At 43.6% G+C, this 20,310-nt stretch overlaps 1 protein-coding gene across 5 annotated transcripts in view; it reads right to left on the bottom strand.

Moving 5' to 3' along the window:
* Nucleotides 1-3,242: 3,242 nt before the first annotated feature.
* Nucleotides 3,243-20,310, bottom strand: part of LOC109867612 (membrane-associated guanylate kinase, WW and PDZ domain-containing protein 2) — a 297,617-nt gene continuing 280,549 nt past the window's right edge. For 2 of the 5 annotated variants that reach the window (XM_031801797.1, XM_031801799.1), the window contains exons 19-23: nucleotides 18,059-18,287; nucleotides 17,502-17,645; nucleotides 17,107-17,245; nucleotides 9,089-9,177; nucleotides 3,243-6,857 (exon numbers count right to left, since the gene is read on the bottom strand). In XM_031801797.1, the coding sequence (XP_031657657.1) occupies nucleotides 6,801-6,857; nucleotides 9,089-9,177; nucleotides 17,107-17,245; nucleotides 17,502-17,645; nucleotides 18,059-18,287 (658 nt within the window). In that variant the 3' untranslated portion in view covers nucleotides 3,243-6,800. Of the gene's footprint in view, nucleotides 6,861-9,088; nucleotides 9,200-17,106; nucleotides 17,246-17,501; nucleotides 17,646-18,058; nucleotides 18,288-20,310 lie in introns of all 5 variants that reach the window. The other 3 variants (XM_031801801.1, XM_031801802.1, XM_031801800.1) reach the window with 3 other exon arrangements.

The raw sequence follows: 20,310 nt of genomic DNA, 5'->3' as shown, positions 1-20,310 counted from the left end.
TGTATCTCTACAAGTGTTTTCATTTTTGATTGTTGGGAATGTGGTTTTAGTCTGACAATCAGGGTGGTTGGGTTTTCTGTTTTTATTCTATGTTTATTGTTGTTTCCTTCCGAAAGAGAGACATAGTTCAGAGTTAAAAAATAAAGTTTAAACATTACCTGACTATTTACATATGCGGGATTACCATTCGGTTATATATTTGAAATCCAACCTATGCTTAATCCACAAAAATATGTCACATTCAACATGAAAGGTCTTAACAGCTCAATTAAGAGGAAAATAATGTATACATAACTTAAGAAATTAAAGGCTGACATTGTGTTTTTACAATAAACTAAAGAAGGACTGGGTAGGACAAGTTTTTGTGTACTCTTTTAACTCCAAAGCAAGAGTAACTGCAATTTTGATAAGTAGTCACATCCCCTTCTGCATTAACAACACCATCTCTGATCCCTCAGGCAGGTTTGTTTTGGTGCAGGGGCATATGTTTTCAGAGTCTTGGACCCTATTGAATATTTATGCTCCTAACTTTGATAATCACATGTTTATTCAGAATGTCTTCCTTCAGGTTGCTCAAGCACCACCAGGATGGTTACTGGCTGGAGGAGATTTACATTTTTGTTTAGATACAGTTCATGATAGGTCCTCTGATAAACCCTCCCTTCTTACCAAAGTCGCCAAGCTCAACATGTCAATCATGAAGGATATCAATTTACTAGACATCTGGAGACAGATGCACCCACAGGATAGGGACTACTCTTTTTATTCACACACACACATGCATAGATAACTTTTTAGTATCAACCCAACTGTTTCATAGAGTGTTAGATACCGATTATCTCCCCAGATTGCTTAGTGACCATTCTCCTCTAGTATTATCAATCTCCATTCCTACCAAGGTAAATAGAGCATATTACAGTAGATGGAGACTAAATTCTACACTCCTGAAGAAACCTGAGCAGATCAATATTTTTACTTTGACAAACAAACCCTCTGCTCCTGACAGTTTCATCCTTTGAGACTCATCGGAAGCCTATCTGAGGGGACAGATCATTTCCTATTCTAAAGGATTGAAGAGAAAACAGTGCTGAACTGAATGTCCTTGAATCTGAAATATCTGAGCTAGAGAGAACCTACCAAAGAGGCCTGACTAAAGATCTATACAGGCTTTTGGTGAATAAAAAAACTGAAATATAATACTCTGAACACGTATGAAGTTGAGAGGGCCATCACTAAATCAAAACAGCGTAACTACGAGCTTGAAGAGAAAGCACACAAAGTATTGGCATGGCAACTGAGCAGAGGAAAGTAATAGGACAATTAATGCTATAGAAACTCTTACTAAAGAGATATTTTTTGACCCTACTGAAATTAATGATACTTTTAAGAAATATTAAAGGCCTCTACACTTCCCAATCAAGAAATGATCTATCAGAGATCAACTATTTTCTCTCCTCTCTCAACCTCCCATGCCTATCAGAGGAAGACAGAGAGCCCCTCAGTGAACAGTTCTTAGTCCATGAATTGTGGAGGCCATTATCCTTACCTTCTAATAAATCTCCTTGGGAGGATGGTTTCCCTCCAGAGTTCTATAAAGAATTTAAGGAGCTGTTGGTACCCTACCTTAAGGAGCGACTTAAAAAAGCCGGGGAAGACAACCACTTTCCAGATCCTTTTCTCAAGCAGTGATTACAGTACACAGGAAAGGGAAAAACACGCTAAAGTGCACCTCCTACAGATCAATCTCTCCCCTTAACACAGATTGTAAACTGGTCACCAAGATCCTATCTAAGAGACTGGAGTCATGTCTTCCCATGTTGGTCAACCCAGATCAGACTGGCTTCATAATTAATAGATTGTCCTGCTAACAAAAACAAAATACCTTGTCACAGTCTCCTTCAACACCAAAAAGGCCTTTAATAGGGTTGAATGGCCATATCCCTTTTGTGTCTTGGAAAAGTTTGGTTTAGGCACTGTGTTTGTAATTTTGATAAAGTCACTCTACAAATCTCCTAAAGCTAGGATTGCTTTGAGGTGGGCTCCCATAACCATAAGTTATCACTTTTTGTGGACAACCTTATATTATTTCTAACGAACCCAGAACATTCCCTCTCTCTACAGATCTTATTACAGTACTATAGTTCTTTCTCTGGATATAAGGTCAACTTTGATAAAAGTGAAATTTTACCTTTGTCTGTCTTTGACCATCAAGCATAAGTTTCCTTTTAGATGATCGCCAATTGGCTTCACATATTTGGGCATAATGGTGGATGGTAACCTGAACAACCTCTATATACTCAATCTGGCCAGTTTGTTGCAAAAGGTGGAGGGTGACCTGTGTATGAACTTGCCTCTCATCCTACTGGGTAGAATAATGTAATTAAAATGAATGTCCTGCCCATATTTCTATATTTGTTTCAATCTCTCCCTATCCCTGTTCCCGCAGCATTATTTTCCTCTCTCTGACCGGACTTTTTATATATATATATTTATAAATATATACACATATATACACACACACAAAAATACAATAAATAAAAGTCACAATGAAACATTGGATCAGATGGTCACCTGTCGTAGGCTACATATTATATATTAAGTGTGAAACATTACGTGAGGATTATATATATATTTTTTTATATTTATTTATATATATATATATATATTTTTTTTTATATATATATTTTTTTATTTATATATATAAATTAAATTACACTCATTTGTTGTCTTGTAAGGTTAATGTCACTTTGTTTTATTGTTGTCTAATATCTTTTAATTTTTGTTTTGAATGTTCTTAATTGGAAAATGCAAAAATAAAATATTTAAAAATAATTCAAAACAACCAACAGCCATTCATTCAGCTTAGACCGCCATTTTGCGGACAGGAAGAGAAACACAATGCAGTGTGCGCAATGCTACTAAAAGTACATTTCTACAACGTTATGGTAAAATTTAAACCAAAGTAAATGGTACAATGTATTTAAAATTTAACTTTTTACAGCTCCTAGACTGCATCTTTTAAAACTGACCATCTGTGTTTATATGCAATATATTTGGGGCTTTCTTCAAGTCTTCTGCATTAGATGGAGCCTTTGAGACATATCCTTCCATAACACAATGTGGTCAATCCATTTTAAACAGCCAATTATTACATGGATAATTTAAAGTGAACACAATTGATACATTTATTATAATTTTAAGCACATTCAAACATTAAAAACCCACACAGACATCCAAAAAGATGTACTTTACACCATGTCAAGTTTATTTTACAGTATTTCAGAATATCTTTAGGTAAACAATTTTTTTCCTTTTTTTTCCCAAAATGTTATCAGTACTGCCACATTTTCATAAAAATAGTTGTTCACTTCAGTCTTTGAAACTACAGTATCAATGGTGCAGTAAACCATATTTTGTAAGAATACAGCTATACAGGGTGGATTATACATGGTTAAGACGACACATGTATACTGAGCTTAATGGTAGATGCATGAACATGTCATCCTTCAGATTTATCATTAGTCAACTTTTTTTTCTGTATACAAAATCACTCACAACAGGCAGGCAGGGGACAGCCTCAAGTGATACACAGAAGGCTCAGTGATATCGTCCGCATTACTCGCTGACTACATTGGAGACACATGCCAGATCTCACAATGACATACTATGATAAAGCAGTCTGATGCCCGACTGCACAGTCTATAATGTGGCACACAACCATTGGTGGATGCAATGCATTGGGTGGCCTGGAACATGACCAGTTTCAGTTTTTTTTAAATACCATAGAAATTACATGTTTATCATCTGGACTGGAACACTGCACTCAGTCTAATGAATCTGCATTGAGAGAAATACGGTATGAGTCCTAATGTTTGGTGCAAACATGGAGGGCTCTACATGTCTACGGCTAGCCTCTGCTACAAGCTATACATCATCCCCATAGGAAAGCCCAAAGTCCACTTTACTCAAAAAATGTATTTAGGCACCCATGAGATGATGACAAAGCTAGTAGGCTATAGAAGTCAGACTTTTCATAATTATTTTGTGGCATTGTGAATTTGGGATGTTTCAAAATGTAATCTGGCCCTGTTAGCCAAAAAGCATCAGTTGGCTTACACCTTCGCACTAGCCACTTACTGTATGGCGTGCTGTCTGATATGTATACTGTAATCTCTCAAACCAGTTTTGCATTCTGCTCACTCATGTAAAAAACCCCGCTAGCAATTGCCAGGTTAACAGCTCTGCTCTACTTTCACTAAGGCACTCCGCCCCACCTCATATCCCATGTATCCTTCTGCTCCTCAATGACTCATATGCCTCCCCTCCCACAGTGGTGTGGTTCATGTAGCACAGTAAAAGGCATAGACATGGGAAATATAGAATGGGCAGCTAGAGTTCTCTGTTTCAAGTGCTGCTGATACATAGCCCATCTAAACATGACCATAGAAATAGAATCAAGATTGTTTATATCTATGAACATGACTGATTGCATGATTGATAAACGTTGTGTATTATGACTCAGAGTTCCTAAACAATTGGATTTAAACACCTTGAACGTTCCATTTGACTCGGTAATGAACAATTTATAGTAAATTACGCAAATACACAACTGTTAGCTACAGGTAACTGCGAAATAATGAAAACACTTGAGTAAATGAGGGATACAAAGTATATAGAAAACAGGTGCTTCCACACAGGTGTGGTTCCTGAGTTAATTAAGCAGTTAACATCCCATTATGCTAATTGTCATGTATAAAAATGTTGGGCAGGCCAGTATTTTGGCCATTTGGCCCATCATCAGGGCACGAGTGGTCACTGAATGGTTTGATGATCATGATAATGATGTAAACCATATGTCATGGCCGTCTTAGTCACCAGATGTCAACCCAATTGAACACTTGTGGGAGATTCCAGAGTGATGCCTGAGAGCATTTTCCACCAACATCAACAAAACACCAAATTATGGAATTTCTGGTGGAATCTATGACAATGTGCATTGAAGCTGTTCTGGCTCGTCGTGGCCCAATGCCCTATTAAGACACGTTATGTTGGTGTTTCCTTTATTTAGGCAGTTACCTATACCCAGTGAGGATGTCAGCTCTATATTCTACTTCTAGAAGAATTTTGAGTCTCTGTTTGATGATGGTGGATCATGCACAAGAACACTGAGGGCCGATTCCTCTGCCCAGGCATTGCTGACATCAGATTTTACAATGCCTGGATTGGTATTTTACGTATCAGCTAACTGCATCATATGCTACAGCAATCTGTCAGTCAATGACACAGTCGATGGACGTGGCACGCAACCATTGGTTTATGCACGTAACGTTTGAACAGGGGTATGTGACCTGCATCACTCTAGTCCCTTGTCAGCTGACTCCAACAGAGTCTTTAATATGTAGTATATAATAAAAGGCCATGGAAATATGAATCTTAAAATATGGTCCCGATATCTGTTTTTTTATGTTCTTCTAAAATGTACCTACAACAATGCATAAAAAATACACTAGGCATATTTTTGGGAGATGACCAAATGTACATATTTTTCACATTTGTACATTTACAGTATGTACGATATATCAACAGGCATGTATGATGTCTGTCGACAGAGCTCTGTCCAAAAAGGTTCACCTTTCAGAAGGATTTTAAATTAACATCCCTCCCTCCATCTCCCTCAGTTCTATAATCTCATCATTCTCTCCATTGCACAGAAAGTTAAACGATAGGCAAACGACCTCAATATTCCAATCTCTCTTTAGATAAGTGTCATCCCATCAGTGGTTGAAACTGACCATCCATTTTAGGTCTGATGGGGTTGACTGGTGAAACTAGGAACATGTCGATAGCTCACCTTGCCCAGACCCAAAGAGCCTAGTGGGATAGCAATGGGATTTGTATCATCAGGTTTCAAAATGGCTACCTGGACTAAAGTGTTGAGTTGAGCGAGTCCTCTTTTTCTTTACACACGCCAGCTGTAAAATGTCCTTTGGTTTTGAAGGTGATGGTTATAATCATCTTGAAAGAGGGAACAACAAGAAGAAAAAAAACGTTTTGATTTCAAAGAGTGATAGAGGGAGAGAATAAAAGATCCCTCTGGCATCTGATGGTGTGAGTGGTACGTAGGACTTGGGTGCCTATGTACAGCTAGCCAGTCCAACCCAGTCAGAATCCAGTCGGATCCAATGTAAACCAGTCTGATCCGGATCCGTTTTCCCTGCTGACAGTGTAGGTCCAGGACCTCAGGGTGCCGGGCAGTCTGTCACCCCCAGTTGGGTTCCAGGACCCTAGGAAGGCGGCTGCACTCCTGCCTGCAGGGCCATCCATGGTTTGAGGGGAGGCGGCAGAGCCCCTTCCTCATCCCTTGGCTGGAGACCTCTCAGCTCAAACCCCTCCTGTAGGTTCACACGTCCCTCCCCACGGACCCAACTGCCTCCTTCAGACTCACACTCAGGTAGGAAGAGTCCCAGGGCCATGCGGCGGTGTTTGGATCCTGCATGGGTGGGTGCTGCTGCTCTCTCTCCTCTCCGCAGACCTCCATCTAGCTTTGGGGGGCCGCGGCGGAGGTTGGGGCTCTCGGGGCCCCTCCTCCAACTCCTCAGGCCACTGCAGGGTTCTTTGCCCACGGACGGTGCCCCTGGGCTGGGTACACCTGCCACCTATAGCCCCTTTCGTGGCGCTGGGGTCTGGAGAATGGGCTGCCATACGCGGTGTGGCCTCTAGAAGGAGCTGGTGGGGGGAGTTTGGGGTGAAGGCTGGATGGGATGAGAAAGATGAGGTGGATGGCTGCTGGGGGTCATGGGTCACTTCCTGCAGGGCAGAGAGGGCTGGAGGAATGGCCTCCCAGGGGGGGGCACTGTCTACTGAAAGAGGAGGAGACTCACACTACAGGTTGATACGCAGTGACAAGCACACACACATGCAGGCAAGTACACACACACGCACACGCACACACATCTACAAAGCTGATCGTTTTGCCTATGAATAGATAATGATAAAGATAGGATATATATCTTCATCCACACCCAGATCTCTGTTCACACACATACAGCTACAATATCATCACCAGGACAGTCAGGACTATAAAGATATAGATCATTATTTCAGCGTCCCAAATGGCACCCTTTTTTTTACCAGAGCCCTATGGGGGAATACGGGTGCCATTTAGGATGCACATTGTGTGTGACAAGAGTAACTTTCTGTGAGTGAAGAGGTGTGTGTGCAAATGTGAGGACGGCCCTGGCCAACACTGAGAGCAGTTTCACGCTACTGAGAGTGCACTTCACTGCACACTCAACCGTGGTGGTGGTCCTCTTCAGACCTGATTGTTTTTTCTACGGAGACCACCAGAACCAAGCACAAGCCTGATTGTCTCAACAGAAAAAAACAAATCTTACCATACACACTGATACAGACACATGCAGTGACAGACACACACATGTAGGATATATGCACATACGCCAGAATGCACACACATACAGTGGGGCAAAAAAGTATTTCGTCAGCCACCCACTTAAAAAGATGAGAGAGGCCTGTAATTTTCTTCATAGGTACACTTCAACTATGACAGACAAAATGAGAAAAAAAATCCAGAAAATCACATTGTAGGATTTTTTATGAATTTATTTGCAAATTATGGTGGAAAATAAGTATTTGGTCACCTACAAACAAGCAAGATTTCTGGCTCTCACAGACCTGTAACTTCTTCATTAAGAGGCTCCTCTGTCCTTCACTCGTTACCTGTATTAATGGCACCTGTTTGAACTTGTTATCATTATAAAAGATACCTGTCCACAACCTCAAACAGTCACACTCCAAACTCCACTATGGCCAAGACCAAAGAGCTGTCAAAGGACACCAGAAACAAAATTGTAGACCTGCACCAGGCTGGGAAGACTGAATCTGCAATAGGTAAGGAGCTTGGTTTGAAGAAATCAACTGTCGGAGCAATTATTAGGAAATGGAAGACATACAAGACCACTGATAATCTCCCTCGATCTGGGGCTCCACGCAAGATCTCACCCCGTGTGGTCAAAATGATCACGAGAACGGTGAGCAAAAATCCCAGAACCACACGGGGGGGACCTAGTGAATGACCTGCAGAGAGCTGGGACCAAAGTAACAAAGCCTACCATCAGGAACACACTACGCCGCCAGGGACTCAAATCCTGCAGTGCCAGACGTGTCCCCCTGCTTAAGCCAGTACATGTCCAGGGCCATCTGAAGTTTGCTAGAGAGCATTTGGATAATCCAGAAGAAGATTGGGAGAATGTCATATGGTCAGATGAAACCAAAATATAACTTTTTGGTAAAAACTCAACTCGTCGTGTTTGGAGGACAAAGAATGCTGAGTTGCATCCAAAAAACACCATACCTACAGTGAAGCATATGGGGGTGGAAACATCATGCTTTGGGGCTGTTTTTCTGCAAAGGGACCAGGACGACTGATCCGTGTATAGGAAAGAATGAATGGGGCCATGTATCGTGAGATTTTGAGTGAAAACCTCCTTCCATCAGCAAGGGTATTGAAGATGAAACGTGGCTGGGTCTTTCAGCATGAAAATGATCCCAAACACACCGCCCGGGGAACGAAGGAGTGGCTTCGTAAGAAGCATTTCAAGGTCCTGGAGTGGCCTAGCCTGTCTCCAGATCTCAACCCCATAGAAAATCTTTGGAGGGAGTTGAAAGTCTGTGTTGCCCAGCAACAGCCCCAAAACATCACTGCTCTGTCATTGCCAACAAAGGGTATATAACAAAGTTTTGAGTTAAACTTTTGTTATTGACCAAATACTTATTTTCCACCATAATTTGCAAATAAATTCATAAAAAATCCAACAATGTGATTTTCTGGATTTTTTTTCTCATTTTGTCTGTCATAGTTGAAGTGTACCTATGATGAAAATTACAGGCCTCTCTCATCTTTTTAAGTGGGAGAACTTGCACAATTGGTGGCTGACTATTTGCCCCACTGTAGGATACATGCCGGCACACACACTTGCACAAACTCACACACGCACGCACGCACACAAACACACACACAGGTTTAAATTAGAGTCAGAATGGAGAGAAAGACATGCAGATTTTCACGAACCGTGTCTTTAGAGTGGCCCATTAGGAAGAAATATGGGGAACTTAGCGTGTCACTTTTCATGCACATGGAGAGGTTGGAAGGTACCATTCCTAAGGGAAGGGGAGTAAAAGCCTATACCAATCATTAGAGTTAAAGCAGGGGTTAAAAATAAACCCTTTCACAACTGTTAGCTCACAAAGTATAGTTTGATATGCAGAAAGCATCGGCAGAAGACTGGGCATGGGTTATGCTTCAGAGAAATACAGAGGACAGAAGAATATTGACAAAATATCAGACATAAAGTAGATGCTGTTTGAATGTCGGGTTATGGAAGCAGATTGAATTAGCTAAAGCTTTTGTTGTATCAGTTAATATGTATTTCAGGTTCCACAGAGCAGCAGCAGTAAGAGCAGGTAGTTATAAAAAATGTGAGGTATTATCTGCTGTTAATAGCAAACATCATGGTTAGGGCTGTGGCGGTCATACAATTTTGTCAGCCAGTAACTGTCATGCAAATAACTGCCGGTCTCACGGTAATTGACCACTAATTAACATAAACACTTTTAGCATCTCCGGGCTTCCACGCATAACCTACAAGCCACTGATGAAGACCGTTTGGAAAATCTACATTTGAAAAAGTCTCATAAATGCATTTAATATAGCCAACACCATCACAATAAATTATATATTTTAAGCAGGTCTAAAGAAACATGATATGAAGAAAATGTAGCCTATTTCAGAAGAACAGACTAGCATATTCTGAGTTGTCCTTATCTTATTTAGCAGATAAGATTTGCTTATAATTCCCGTAGCATTACTTATATGATTTTATAGTAAGAAGAATACAACCAAAAATAGCTGAATAAAATAGAAGGGATATATTTTCTAAATGATTTCCGATGGAGTGCGCATATGCGGCTATTCTGTGTTGATAATTTGAAACAGTTTCTCCTATATGCTTAATTCAGAGTTATTTATGCAACTGTATGTGTCACACTCTGACCATTATTTGCGTTGTTTGTTTCTATGTTTTGTTTGGTCAGGGTGTGATATGAGTGGGCATTCTATGTTGCATGTCTAGTTAGTCTGTTTCTATGTGTTTTGGCCTGATATGGTTCTCAATCAGTGGGAACCATGTTGGGAACCATATTTAGGTAGCCTGTTTTGTATTATGGTTCGTGGGTTATTGTCGATGTGTAGTTCCCTGTGTCTGCACTCGTTGTCATAGCGTCACATTCGTTTTGTTGTTTTTGTTTTCTTCGTGTTTTTTCGTCATTTAATAAAATAATGGATTCACACCACGCTGTGCTTTGGTCTACACCATACGACGATCGTGACAGAATAACCCACCAACCAAGGACCAAGCAGCGTGGTAACAGGCAGCAGCAGCAGCGGCAAAGTACACAGGACTCCTGGACATGGGAGGAGATTCTGGATGGCAAAGGACCCTGGACTCACCCGGGGGAATATCGCCGTCCCAAAGCAGAGCCGGAGGCAGCGAAAGCAGAGAGGCTTCGGTATGAGGAGGCAGCATGGCAGCGCGGCTGGAAGCCTGAGAGGCAGTCCCAAAACTGTATTGGGCGGCGTACATGGAGTGTGCGGCGAAGCCAGGTAGGAGACCTGCGCCAACTTCCTGTGCTTACCGGAGAGAGAGAGGGACCTGGCAGGCACCGTGTTATGCGGTGGGGCGCACGGTTTCCCCAGTGCGTGTGCATAGCCCGGTGCTCTACATCCCAGCTCCTCGTATTGGCCGGGCTAGAGTGGGCATCGAGCCAGGTGCCATAAAGCCGGCTCAGTGCATCTGGTCTCCAGTGCGTCTCCTCGGGCCGGCGTACATGGCACCAGCCTTACGCATGGTGTCCCCGATTCGCCAGCACAACCCAATGCGGGCTATTCCACCTCGCCGCACTGGCCTGGCTACGGGGAGCATTCAACCAGGTAAGGTTGGGCAGGCTCGGTGCTCAAGACACCAGTGTGCCTCCACGGTCCGGTCTGTCCGGTGCCACCTCCACTTACCAGCCCTACGGGGGCAGCCCCCCGCACCAGGCTGTCTCTGTCTTCTGCCTACAGGTGCTCCCACCTGTCCAGCGCTGCCAGAGCCTTTCTCTTCTCCAGCGCCGCCAGAGTCTCCCGTCTGTCCTGAGCCGCCAGAGTCTCCCGTCTGTCCTGAGCCGCCAGAGTCTCCCGTCTGTCCTGAGCCGCCAGAGTCTCCCGTCTGTCCTGAGCCGCCAGAGTCTCCCGTCTGTCCTGAGCCGCCAGAGTCTCCCGTCTGTCCTGAGCCGCCAGAGTCTCCCGTCTGTCCTGAGCCGCCAGAGTCTCCCGTCTGTCCTGAGCCGCCAGAGTCTCCCGTCTGTCCTGAGCCGCCAGAGTCTCCCGTCTGTCCTGAGCCGCCAGAGTCTCCCGTCTGTCCTGAGCCGCCAGAGTCTCCCGTCTGTCCTGAGCCGCCAGAGTCTCCCGTCTGTCCTGAGCCGCCAGAGTCTCCCGTCTGTCCTGAGCCGCCAGAGTCTCCCGTCTGTCCTGTGCTGCCAGATTCTCCCGTCTGTCCTGAGCCGCCAGATTCTCCCGTCTGTCCTGAGCCGCCAGATTCTCCCGTCTGTCCTGAGCCGCCAGTCAGCCAGGAACTGCCAGAGCCGTCAGCCAGCCAGGACCTGCCAGATCCGTCAGCGAGCCAGGACCTGCCAGAGCCGTCAGCCAGCCAGGACCTGCCATAGCCGTCAGCCAGCCAGGACCTGCCATAGCCGTCAGCCAGCCAGGACCTGCCATAGCCGTCAGCCAGCCAGGACCTGCCATAGGCGTCAGCCAGCCAGGACCTGCCAGAGCCGTCAGCCAGCCAGGACCTGCCAGAGCCGTCAGCCAGCCAGGAGCTGCCAGAGCCGTCAGCCAGCCAGGAGCTGCCAGAGCCGTCAGCCAGCCAGGACCTGCCAGAGCCGTCAGCCAGCCAGGACCTGCCATAGCCGTCAGCCAGCCAGGACCTGCCAGAGCCGTCAGCCAGCCAGGACCTGCCAGAGCCGTCAGCCAGCCAGGAGCTGCCAGAGCCGTCAGACAGAGTCCGCACCTTAGGGAAGGGGACTGTCACACTCTGACCATTATTTGCGTTGTTTGTTTCTATGTTTTGTTTGGTCAGGGTGTGATATGAGTGGGCATTCTATGTTGCATCTCTAGTTAGTCTGTTTCTATGTGTTTTGGCCTGATATGGTTCTCAATCAGTGGCAGGTGTTTGTCGTTGTCTCTGATTGGGAACCATTTAGGAACCATTTAGGTCGCCTGTTTTGTATTGTGGTTTGTGGGTTATTGTCTGTGTAGTTGCCTGTGTCTGCACTCGTTGTCATAGCGTCACTTTCGTAAAAACTGTTTTTTTAGAGTGTTCTTCGTGTTTTTTCTTCATTCAATAAAAGAATGGATTCACACCACGCTGCGCTTTGGTCTACTCCATACGACGATCGTGACAGTTTTTACGACTCACGTCTCAAAAGACGCATGAAAGGCCTAGTTGTTAATGAAAGACTAATGAGGTGTGTGCGCTCTGCTCTGCTTCTTGCGCAGGCTGCACACACTTCATCTGTCTATCATTCACAATTTGACAAGCACTTGATAATATTCTCAGCCATCAGACTTTTCTCAATTTAATTTTGTCTTTACATATGCTAAACAATATGTGTGAAATTAGTTTTGATTTAGAATGGGCCATTTTCAAGCACCTGTTAAAGATGCTTAAATAGCGAATGGAGGACTCGGTTAATTTTCATGCTAGCCAGGTAGGCTACTCCGGTTGTAAAATGAAGCAATGTGCTTAAAGTTAGGAAAAGTTGAGAAATAAACATAGTAGGGCTAGCCTATACAAAGCTTATGGGATCCTCCTCTTTGAAATAGAGGCCACCAAACAGTTTTCTCATGCATTTGCATAGCATAGCCTACTAAAATGTTGTGTAACATGGGCTTAAAGGAACACTTATTTCATTCTATGCATCAACCAGCTATGAGGAGCTGGCTATCCCTGCGCAAGAGCTAATCCTCTTCTACTCAAACTCTGAATGCAGGGCTCTCATGAAATGTTTGATCTGATTTTTGATGTCATTTGCATTGAGGGACAATAGAGCGCTGAGTTCCAGGCCATTAGCGACTGACTGTTACAGTTTTTCTCAATTGCTAAAACACTAAAACCCATTGGCTGAACAAAGTTCTTAGTTGCCTGGACTCATTTAGCTAATTATGCAGTCAGGAGAGAACAAGTATTACACTGCCGATTTTGCAGGTTTTCCTACTTACAAAGCATGTAGAGGTTTGTAATTTATATCATTGGTACACTTCAACTGTGAGAGACAGAATCTAAAACAAAAATCCAGAAAATCACATTGTATGATTTTTAAGTAATCAATTAGCATTTTATTGCATGACAAGTATTTGATACATCAGAAAAGCAGAACTTAATATTTGGTACAGAAACCTTTGTTTGCAATTACAGAGATCATATGTTTCCTGTAGTTCTTGACAAGGTTTGCACACACTGCAGCAGGGATTTTGGCCCACTCCTCCATACAGACCATCTCCAGATCCTTCAGGTTTCGGGGCTGTCGCTGGGCAATACGGACTTTCAGCTCCCTCCAAAGATTTTCTATTGGGTTCAGGTCTGGAGACTGGCTAGGCCACTCCAGGACCTTGAGATGCTTCTTACGGAGCTACTCCTTAGTTGCCCTGGCTGTGTGTTTCGGGTCGTTGTCATGCTGGAAGACCCAGCCACGACCCATCTTCAATGCTCTTACTGAGGGAAGGAGGTTGTTGGCCAAGATCTTGTGATACATGGCCCCATCCATCCTCCCCTCAATACGGTGCAGTCGTCCTGTCCCCTTTGCAGAAAAGCATCCCCAAAGAATGATGTTTCCACCTCCATGCTTCTTCTTCCTCCAAACACGGCGAGTGGAGTTTAGACCAAAAAGCTATATTTTCCTCTCATTAGACCACATTACCTTCTCCCATTCCTCCTCTGGATCATCCAGATGGTTATTGGCAAACTTCAGATGGGCCTGGACATGCGCTGGCTTGAGCAGGGGGACCTTGCGTGCGCTGCAGGATTTTAATCCATGACGGCGTAGTGTGTTACTAATGGTTTTCTTTGCTTGCCTATTGTCCTGTAGCCCATCCCTGCCATGTGCAGGTCTACAATTGTATCCCTGATGTCCTTACACAGCTCTCTGGTCTTGGCCATTGTGGAGAGGATGGAGTCTGTTTGAGTGTGTGGACAGGTGTCTTTCATACAGGTAACGAGTTCAAACAGGTGCAGTTAAAACAGGTAATGAGTGGAGAACAGGAGGGCTTCTTAAAGAAAAACTAACAGGTCTGTGAGAGCCGGAATTCTTACTGGTTGGTAGGAGATCAGATACTTGTGATTGTCTGGATTTCCCGTCTCTCACAGTTGATGTGTACCTATGATAAAAATTACAGACCTCTACATGCTTTGTAAGTAGGAAAACCTGCAAAATCGGCAGTGTATCAAATACTTGTTCTCCCCACTGTAACACACAGCACCTTCTAAGATTAATTGCCAATCTAAGATATATTTTATTTGAGCAGCAGGTTCAAGAGCAGCAGGGTCAAGAGCTAAATGAGAATCCCATTCCCACCTATGTGATAGTGTGGGACAATGTCAGTTTCCACCGAGCTGCTCAGGTAAGGGAATGGTTTAACTTCTTGCGTCGAGCAATCCCGTATCCGGGAGCGTAATCATAGCCTCAAGCTCATTAGCATAATGCAACGTTAACTATTCATGAAAATCGCAAATGAAATAAAATAAATATAATGGCTCACAAGCTTAGCCTTTTGTTAACAACACTGTCATCTCAGATTTTCAAAATATGCTTTTCAACCATTAGCTACACAAGCATTTGTGTAAGAGTATTGATAGCTAGCATAGCATTAAGCCTAGCATTCAGCAGGCAACATTTTCACAAAAACAAGAAAAGCATTCAAATAAAATCATTTACCTTTTGAAGAACTTCGGATGTTTTCAATGAGGAGACTCAGTTAGATAGCAAATGTTCAGTTTTTCCAAAAATATTATTTGTGTAGGAGAAATCGCTCCGTTTTGTTCATCACGTTTGGCTAAGAAAAAACCCAGAAAATTCAGTCATTACAACGCCGAGCTTTTTTCCAAATTAACTCCACAATATCGACAGAAACATGGCAAACGTTGTTTAGAATCAATCCTCAAGGTGTTTATCATCTATTCGATGATGAGTCATTCGTGGCAGTTAAGTTTCTCCTCTGAAGCAAATGGAAAAATGCACGCAGCTGGAAATTACGCAATAATTGCAACGGAGGACACCAAGCGAGCACCTGGTAAATGTAGTTTATTATGGTCAATCTTCCAATGATATGCCTACAAATACGTCACAATGCTGCAGACACCTTGGGGAAACGACAGAAAGTGTAGGCTCATTCCTTGCGCATTCACAGCCATATAAGGAGACATTGGAACACAGCGCCTTCAAAATCTGGAGCATTTCCTGTTTGAAATTTCATCTTGGTTTCGCCTGTAGCATCAGTTCTGTGGCACACACAGATAATATCTTTGCAGTTTTGGAAACGTCAGAGTGTTTTCTTTCCAAAGCTGTAAATTATATGCATAGTCGAGCATCTTTTCGTGACAAAATATCTTGTTTAAAACGGGAACGTTTTTTATCCCAAAATTAAAAGAGCGCAGTTTATGAACTTGCACCTCCCTCCATACTCGCCTTTCCTGAATCCGATTGAGGAGTTTGTCTCCTCTTGGAGATGGAAAGTGTATGATAGACAACCCTACACCAGAGTAAATCTGCTGCAAGCCATGGATTTAGCCTGTGGTGATATAGGTGAGGAATCATGTCAGGGCTGGATACGGCACACGAGGCTTCTTCCCCCGTTGCCTCAGGAGGGACAATATTGCTTGTGATGTCGATGAAGTGCTCTGGCCTGACCCAGCCCAAAGACAAGAAGAAGCACATTGATCACATGTTTACTCTTTTGATTGTTGTCCCTTTTAGTATTGTATACTCTAGTACAGTGCATTGTAGGCTGTATACTGTACAATGGACAAATTGTATGGCCCTGAACATTGTGCTTTCCATTTATTAACAGTACTGACTGCTCAATAGATTTTGACTGGTGGCAGGTTCATATCATCAAAGCACAAGCATTACAGTATCACAGAGACAAAGGACAAGTTTGTGAGATGCAGGGTACAGTACTGTAAAAATAGGGGTACAAGGAGTAGGAAGAACAAAAAACTAAATTGCAAAGAGCCAAGCAGAGTAGTAATTTCTGATACAATTAGAGCTACTAATGATAGAACATGTTTTCGTTCATCGAAAGAAAATGACAGAAAAATATGAATATTTTTTAAGATTAAAAATGTACTTCTCCCTGAGAATTGTATGTTTTGAACAATGTGTTTTCTATTTTTCGGTGTATCGTTTACTGACTGCTTTAGAGTGTATATCATTTTGATCACTTTGTTTATGATTTGAGAGCAATGTTTGATTTTGAACACAGGTAAAACTGTTTTGAGGCGAATATTTCATTTTGCGAGAGGAGTCAGAGGTTATGTAAATAGTGCTTGAAGATGAGGTTTTGTGTTTAATGTTTTCAGGAAATGGAGCAAGGTTTCAGAAATTGTGTTTTAGCAATTGAGAACTGTAACACATTTGGTAACACATTTGGTAGGCTATTAATGACCATCAGCTGCATCAGAGCACCGTTTTGGAGAAGTCTAGTTACTGTGACTCACCATTCAAGTCAAATTTGACTGCTGTCATGATTCGTGACTGTGCCGTAACAGCCCTAATCATGGTTGTAACATTTGCAGTGATGTGTGAGTGAGTGTCAGAGAGAGAGAGAGAAATAATTAAATTAAATAACAAGAGCAAAAAACAGACAGTCACCCAGAAACAAAAAGATAGTCTGAGAGAGAAAAATGTAATTAAAGAGAGAGATAAATTGATAGAGCAAGAGAAGGAAAGCGCGAGAAAGAGAAATACATATGGGAGGTGTGTTTGGTGGATACCCACCATACTCAGGCACCTGTCCTGTGCCTCTCTTCAGCAGCAGTCTCACCCACCTCCCCCCTGCCTTGATCAGCTCGATGGCCCGGGCGTGAGTCATGTCTCGGGTACTATCCCCATTTATCTCAATGATTTGATCCCCCACCTGAGAGAGAGAGCGAGAGATAGAGGGGAGAGGCAGTGAGATAGATTGAGAGAGACAGAGAGAGGGGGAGAGTGGGGGAGAGATAGAAATAGAGAGAGGGAGAGTTAGAGAGGAGAGACAAAGCGATTAAAAAGAGAAAGTAAGGATGGGACAGGATGAGCATAGAGAGGTCATACTGTATGAAGTACTGCATCACTATTGAGATGGAAAATGATGTGGCTGCATTGCAGACAGGACAAGAAGTGATGTCACTTACCCTCATTCTGCCATTGCGGATGGCCGGCCCATCCTCGGCGAGCCGCAGCACAAACAGATCCATCTTGTACTCCCGCCCCCCACGGATACTGAAGCCAAAACCCTTCACACTCTTCTCCAGCTCTACCGTGAAGTAGTCAAAGTCCTGTGCACAACACACAACCAATAACCAACATTCATTAAAGCCAATACATAGCCAACCAATAACCTGTCTGTAGTCTGGGATGTGTAGTTTTACTTGTCTGTAATATGGGATTCTGGGGTGTGTTGTCTTACCTGTGGTGTGTAATAGGGGATACTCGGATCGGCAGTGGTCTGAAGTCTGGGGTGAATCCCTAAATGCAACTGTCCACTGAGTGTTGTCTGTTAAAGGGGATTCTGGGATTTATAGTCTTAACGTTGATGTGTAGTAGTCTTACCTGTGGTCTGAAGTCTGGGGGAACTGTGCCAGTGGAAGCTGTGCAGTTTTTGAGTGTTTGTACTATGGAATTCTGTGCTAATTCTGGGCTATGGTATGGTGTGTACTGTAGTAGGGAAGTCTGGGATATTCAGTCTTACCTGTGGTCGGAAGTCTGGGGGAAACTGTGCTAGAGGTAACTGTGCAGCGAGTGATGTCGAGTGCTGTCTGTAGTCGATGAGGGGAGGAGGGTGCCGGTAGTCCAGTGTGGGTGGCTGCCGGTAATCAGTCACTGGAGGGTGCCGGTAGTCGACGGGGGGCTGCCGGTAGTCGGTGAACGGAGGCTGGCAGATGTCTGGTTTCACATCCTGCCTGGCTTTCACCTCTGATCTGTGGACAACAGACAGAGGGTTGAGTGTTTATGTCCCAAATGGCACCGTACTTCCTTTGTAGTGCACACACAAACACACACAAAAACCCTTCAGACTTTAACCCTCTATCTAACCCTGGGAGTTAGAGCCAGAAACTGTGGGACTCTAGCTCTTTCAATAGGCACCCTTCCCTTGGCCTTAGTTTCCACATTACTAAGTTGAATCTACCTAAAGTTCTTCATACATGATTTGTCATGCAGTCAATATGCTGTCCTGACCTTGTGTGCAAAGTCAAATGGCACGGACAAATCAATACGAATTCAGCAATGAAACCAAAAGCGCAAATACGGACAGCATGGGAAATGAGCAGAGCATTTATCATGGTCCAAACACATCATTACAGTCGTGAAGAGGGCACGACACCGTTTCTTCGCCCAGGAGGCTGAGAAGATTTGGCATGGGCACTCAGATCCTCAAAAGGTTCTACAGCTGCACCATTGAGACCATCTTGACTGGCTGCATCACTGCTTGGTATGGCAACTGCTTGGCATCTGACCGTAAGGACCTACAGAGGGTAGTGCGTACGGCCCAGTCCCCCCAAGTCAGACTAGAATCCAGTCCCCCCAAGTCAGAGACTGTTCTCTCTGCTACCGCATGGCAAGCAATACCGGAGCACAATCTGAGATCAAAAGGCTCCTGAACAGCTTCTACCTAAGACTGGCTACCTGGACTATTTGCATTGATCCCCTTTTTTTTGCACTTTCAATGGCTCAATGCGTACTCACTGGAATCTACCCACACACTCACACATACTACATTGACACTCCAACACAAACAAACACACAAACATACGCTCACACAAAACACACACGCATATTGATGCCATGCACGCACGCACACACACACACACACACACACACACACACACACACACACACACACACATATATATATATATATATATATATATATATATATATATATATATATATATATAGACACACTTTAACATACACTGCTCGTAATTGTCCTGATTGCCTAGTCACTTTTACCCCTAACTACATGTAGATATTACCTCAATGACCCCGTACCCCTGCATATTGACTCGGTAGTGGTACTCCTTGTATATAGCCTTGTTATTGTTATTTTATTGTATTACTATTTCCTATTTTTATTTAGCACATTTTCTTTACTTTTTAACTCTGCATTGTTGGGAAATGGCTCGTAAGTAAGCATTTCATGATGAAAGTCTGCACCTGTTATATTTGGCGCAAATACAATTTGATTTAGCACGCTACTGCTAGCTGCTATTGTCTATACAGCCATACTGTGTACTATGCTAGCCCCACTAGCCAATGCTAGTAGCTCTACTGTGTAGTAACCCATTGACTTTGGCCTACTAGCCTAGCATGCTAACTGTTAATGCTAATCGGCCTGGTTCCTATTTTGTGTTAGGTTAGCCTAGCCCCTGTACATAGCCCCTGTTAGCCCTTTGTTAAAATCTTATCGCTGTATATATGCCATTACCCTCTATTGCTGCCTATATTGCTACCATAGCATTACTATTCCTATAGCCTTACTGCTATCCAGGAACTCTACACCAGGCGGTGTCAGAGGAAGGCCCTAAAAACTACTACCGCATGGCAAGCGGTGCCGGAGTGCCAAGTCTAGGACAAAAAGGCTTCTCAACAGTTTTACCCCCAAGCCATAAGATTCCTGATCAGGTAATCAAATGGCTACCTGGACTATTTGTATTGTGTGCCCCCCCAACCCCTCTTTTACACTGCTGCTACTCTCTGTTTATCATATATGCATAGTCACTTTAACTATACATTCATGTACATACTACCTAAATTGGCCCGACCAACCAGTGCTCCCGCACATTGGCTACCTGCAATTGGCTATCTGCATTGTGTCCCGCCACCCACCACTCGTCAACCCCTCTTTTACGCTACTGCTACTCTCTTCATCATATATGCATAGTCACATTAACCATATCTACATGCACATACTACCTCAATGAGCCTGACTAACCGGTGTCT

This window comes from Oncorhynchus kisutch, linkage group LG22 (genome assembly GCF_002021735.2).
Source record: "Oncorhynchus kisutch isolate 150728-3 linkage group LG22, Okis_V2, whole genome shotgun sequence".
NCBI classification, from domain to species: Eukaryota; Metazoa; Chordata; class Actinopteri; order Salmoniformes; family Salmonidae; genus Oncorhynchus; species Oncorhynchus kisutch.
This window is presented reverse-complemented; position numbering and strand designations above follow the sequence as displayed.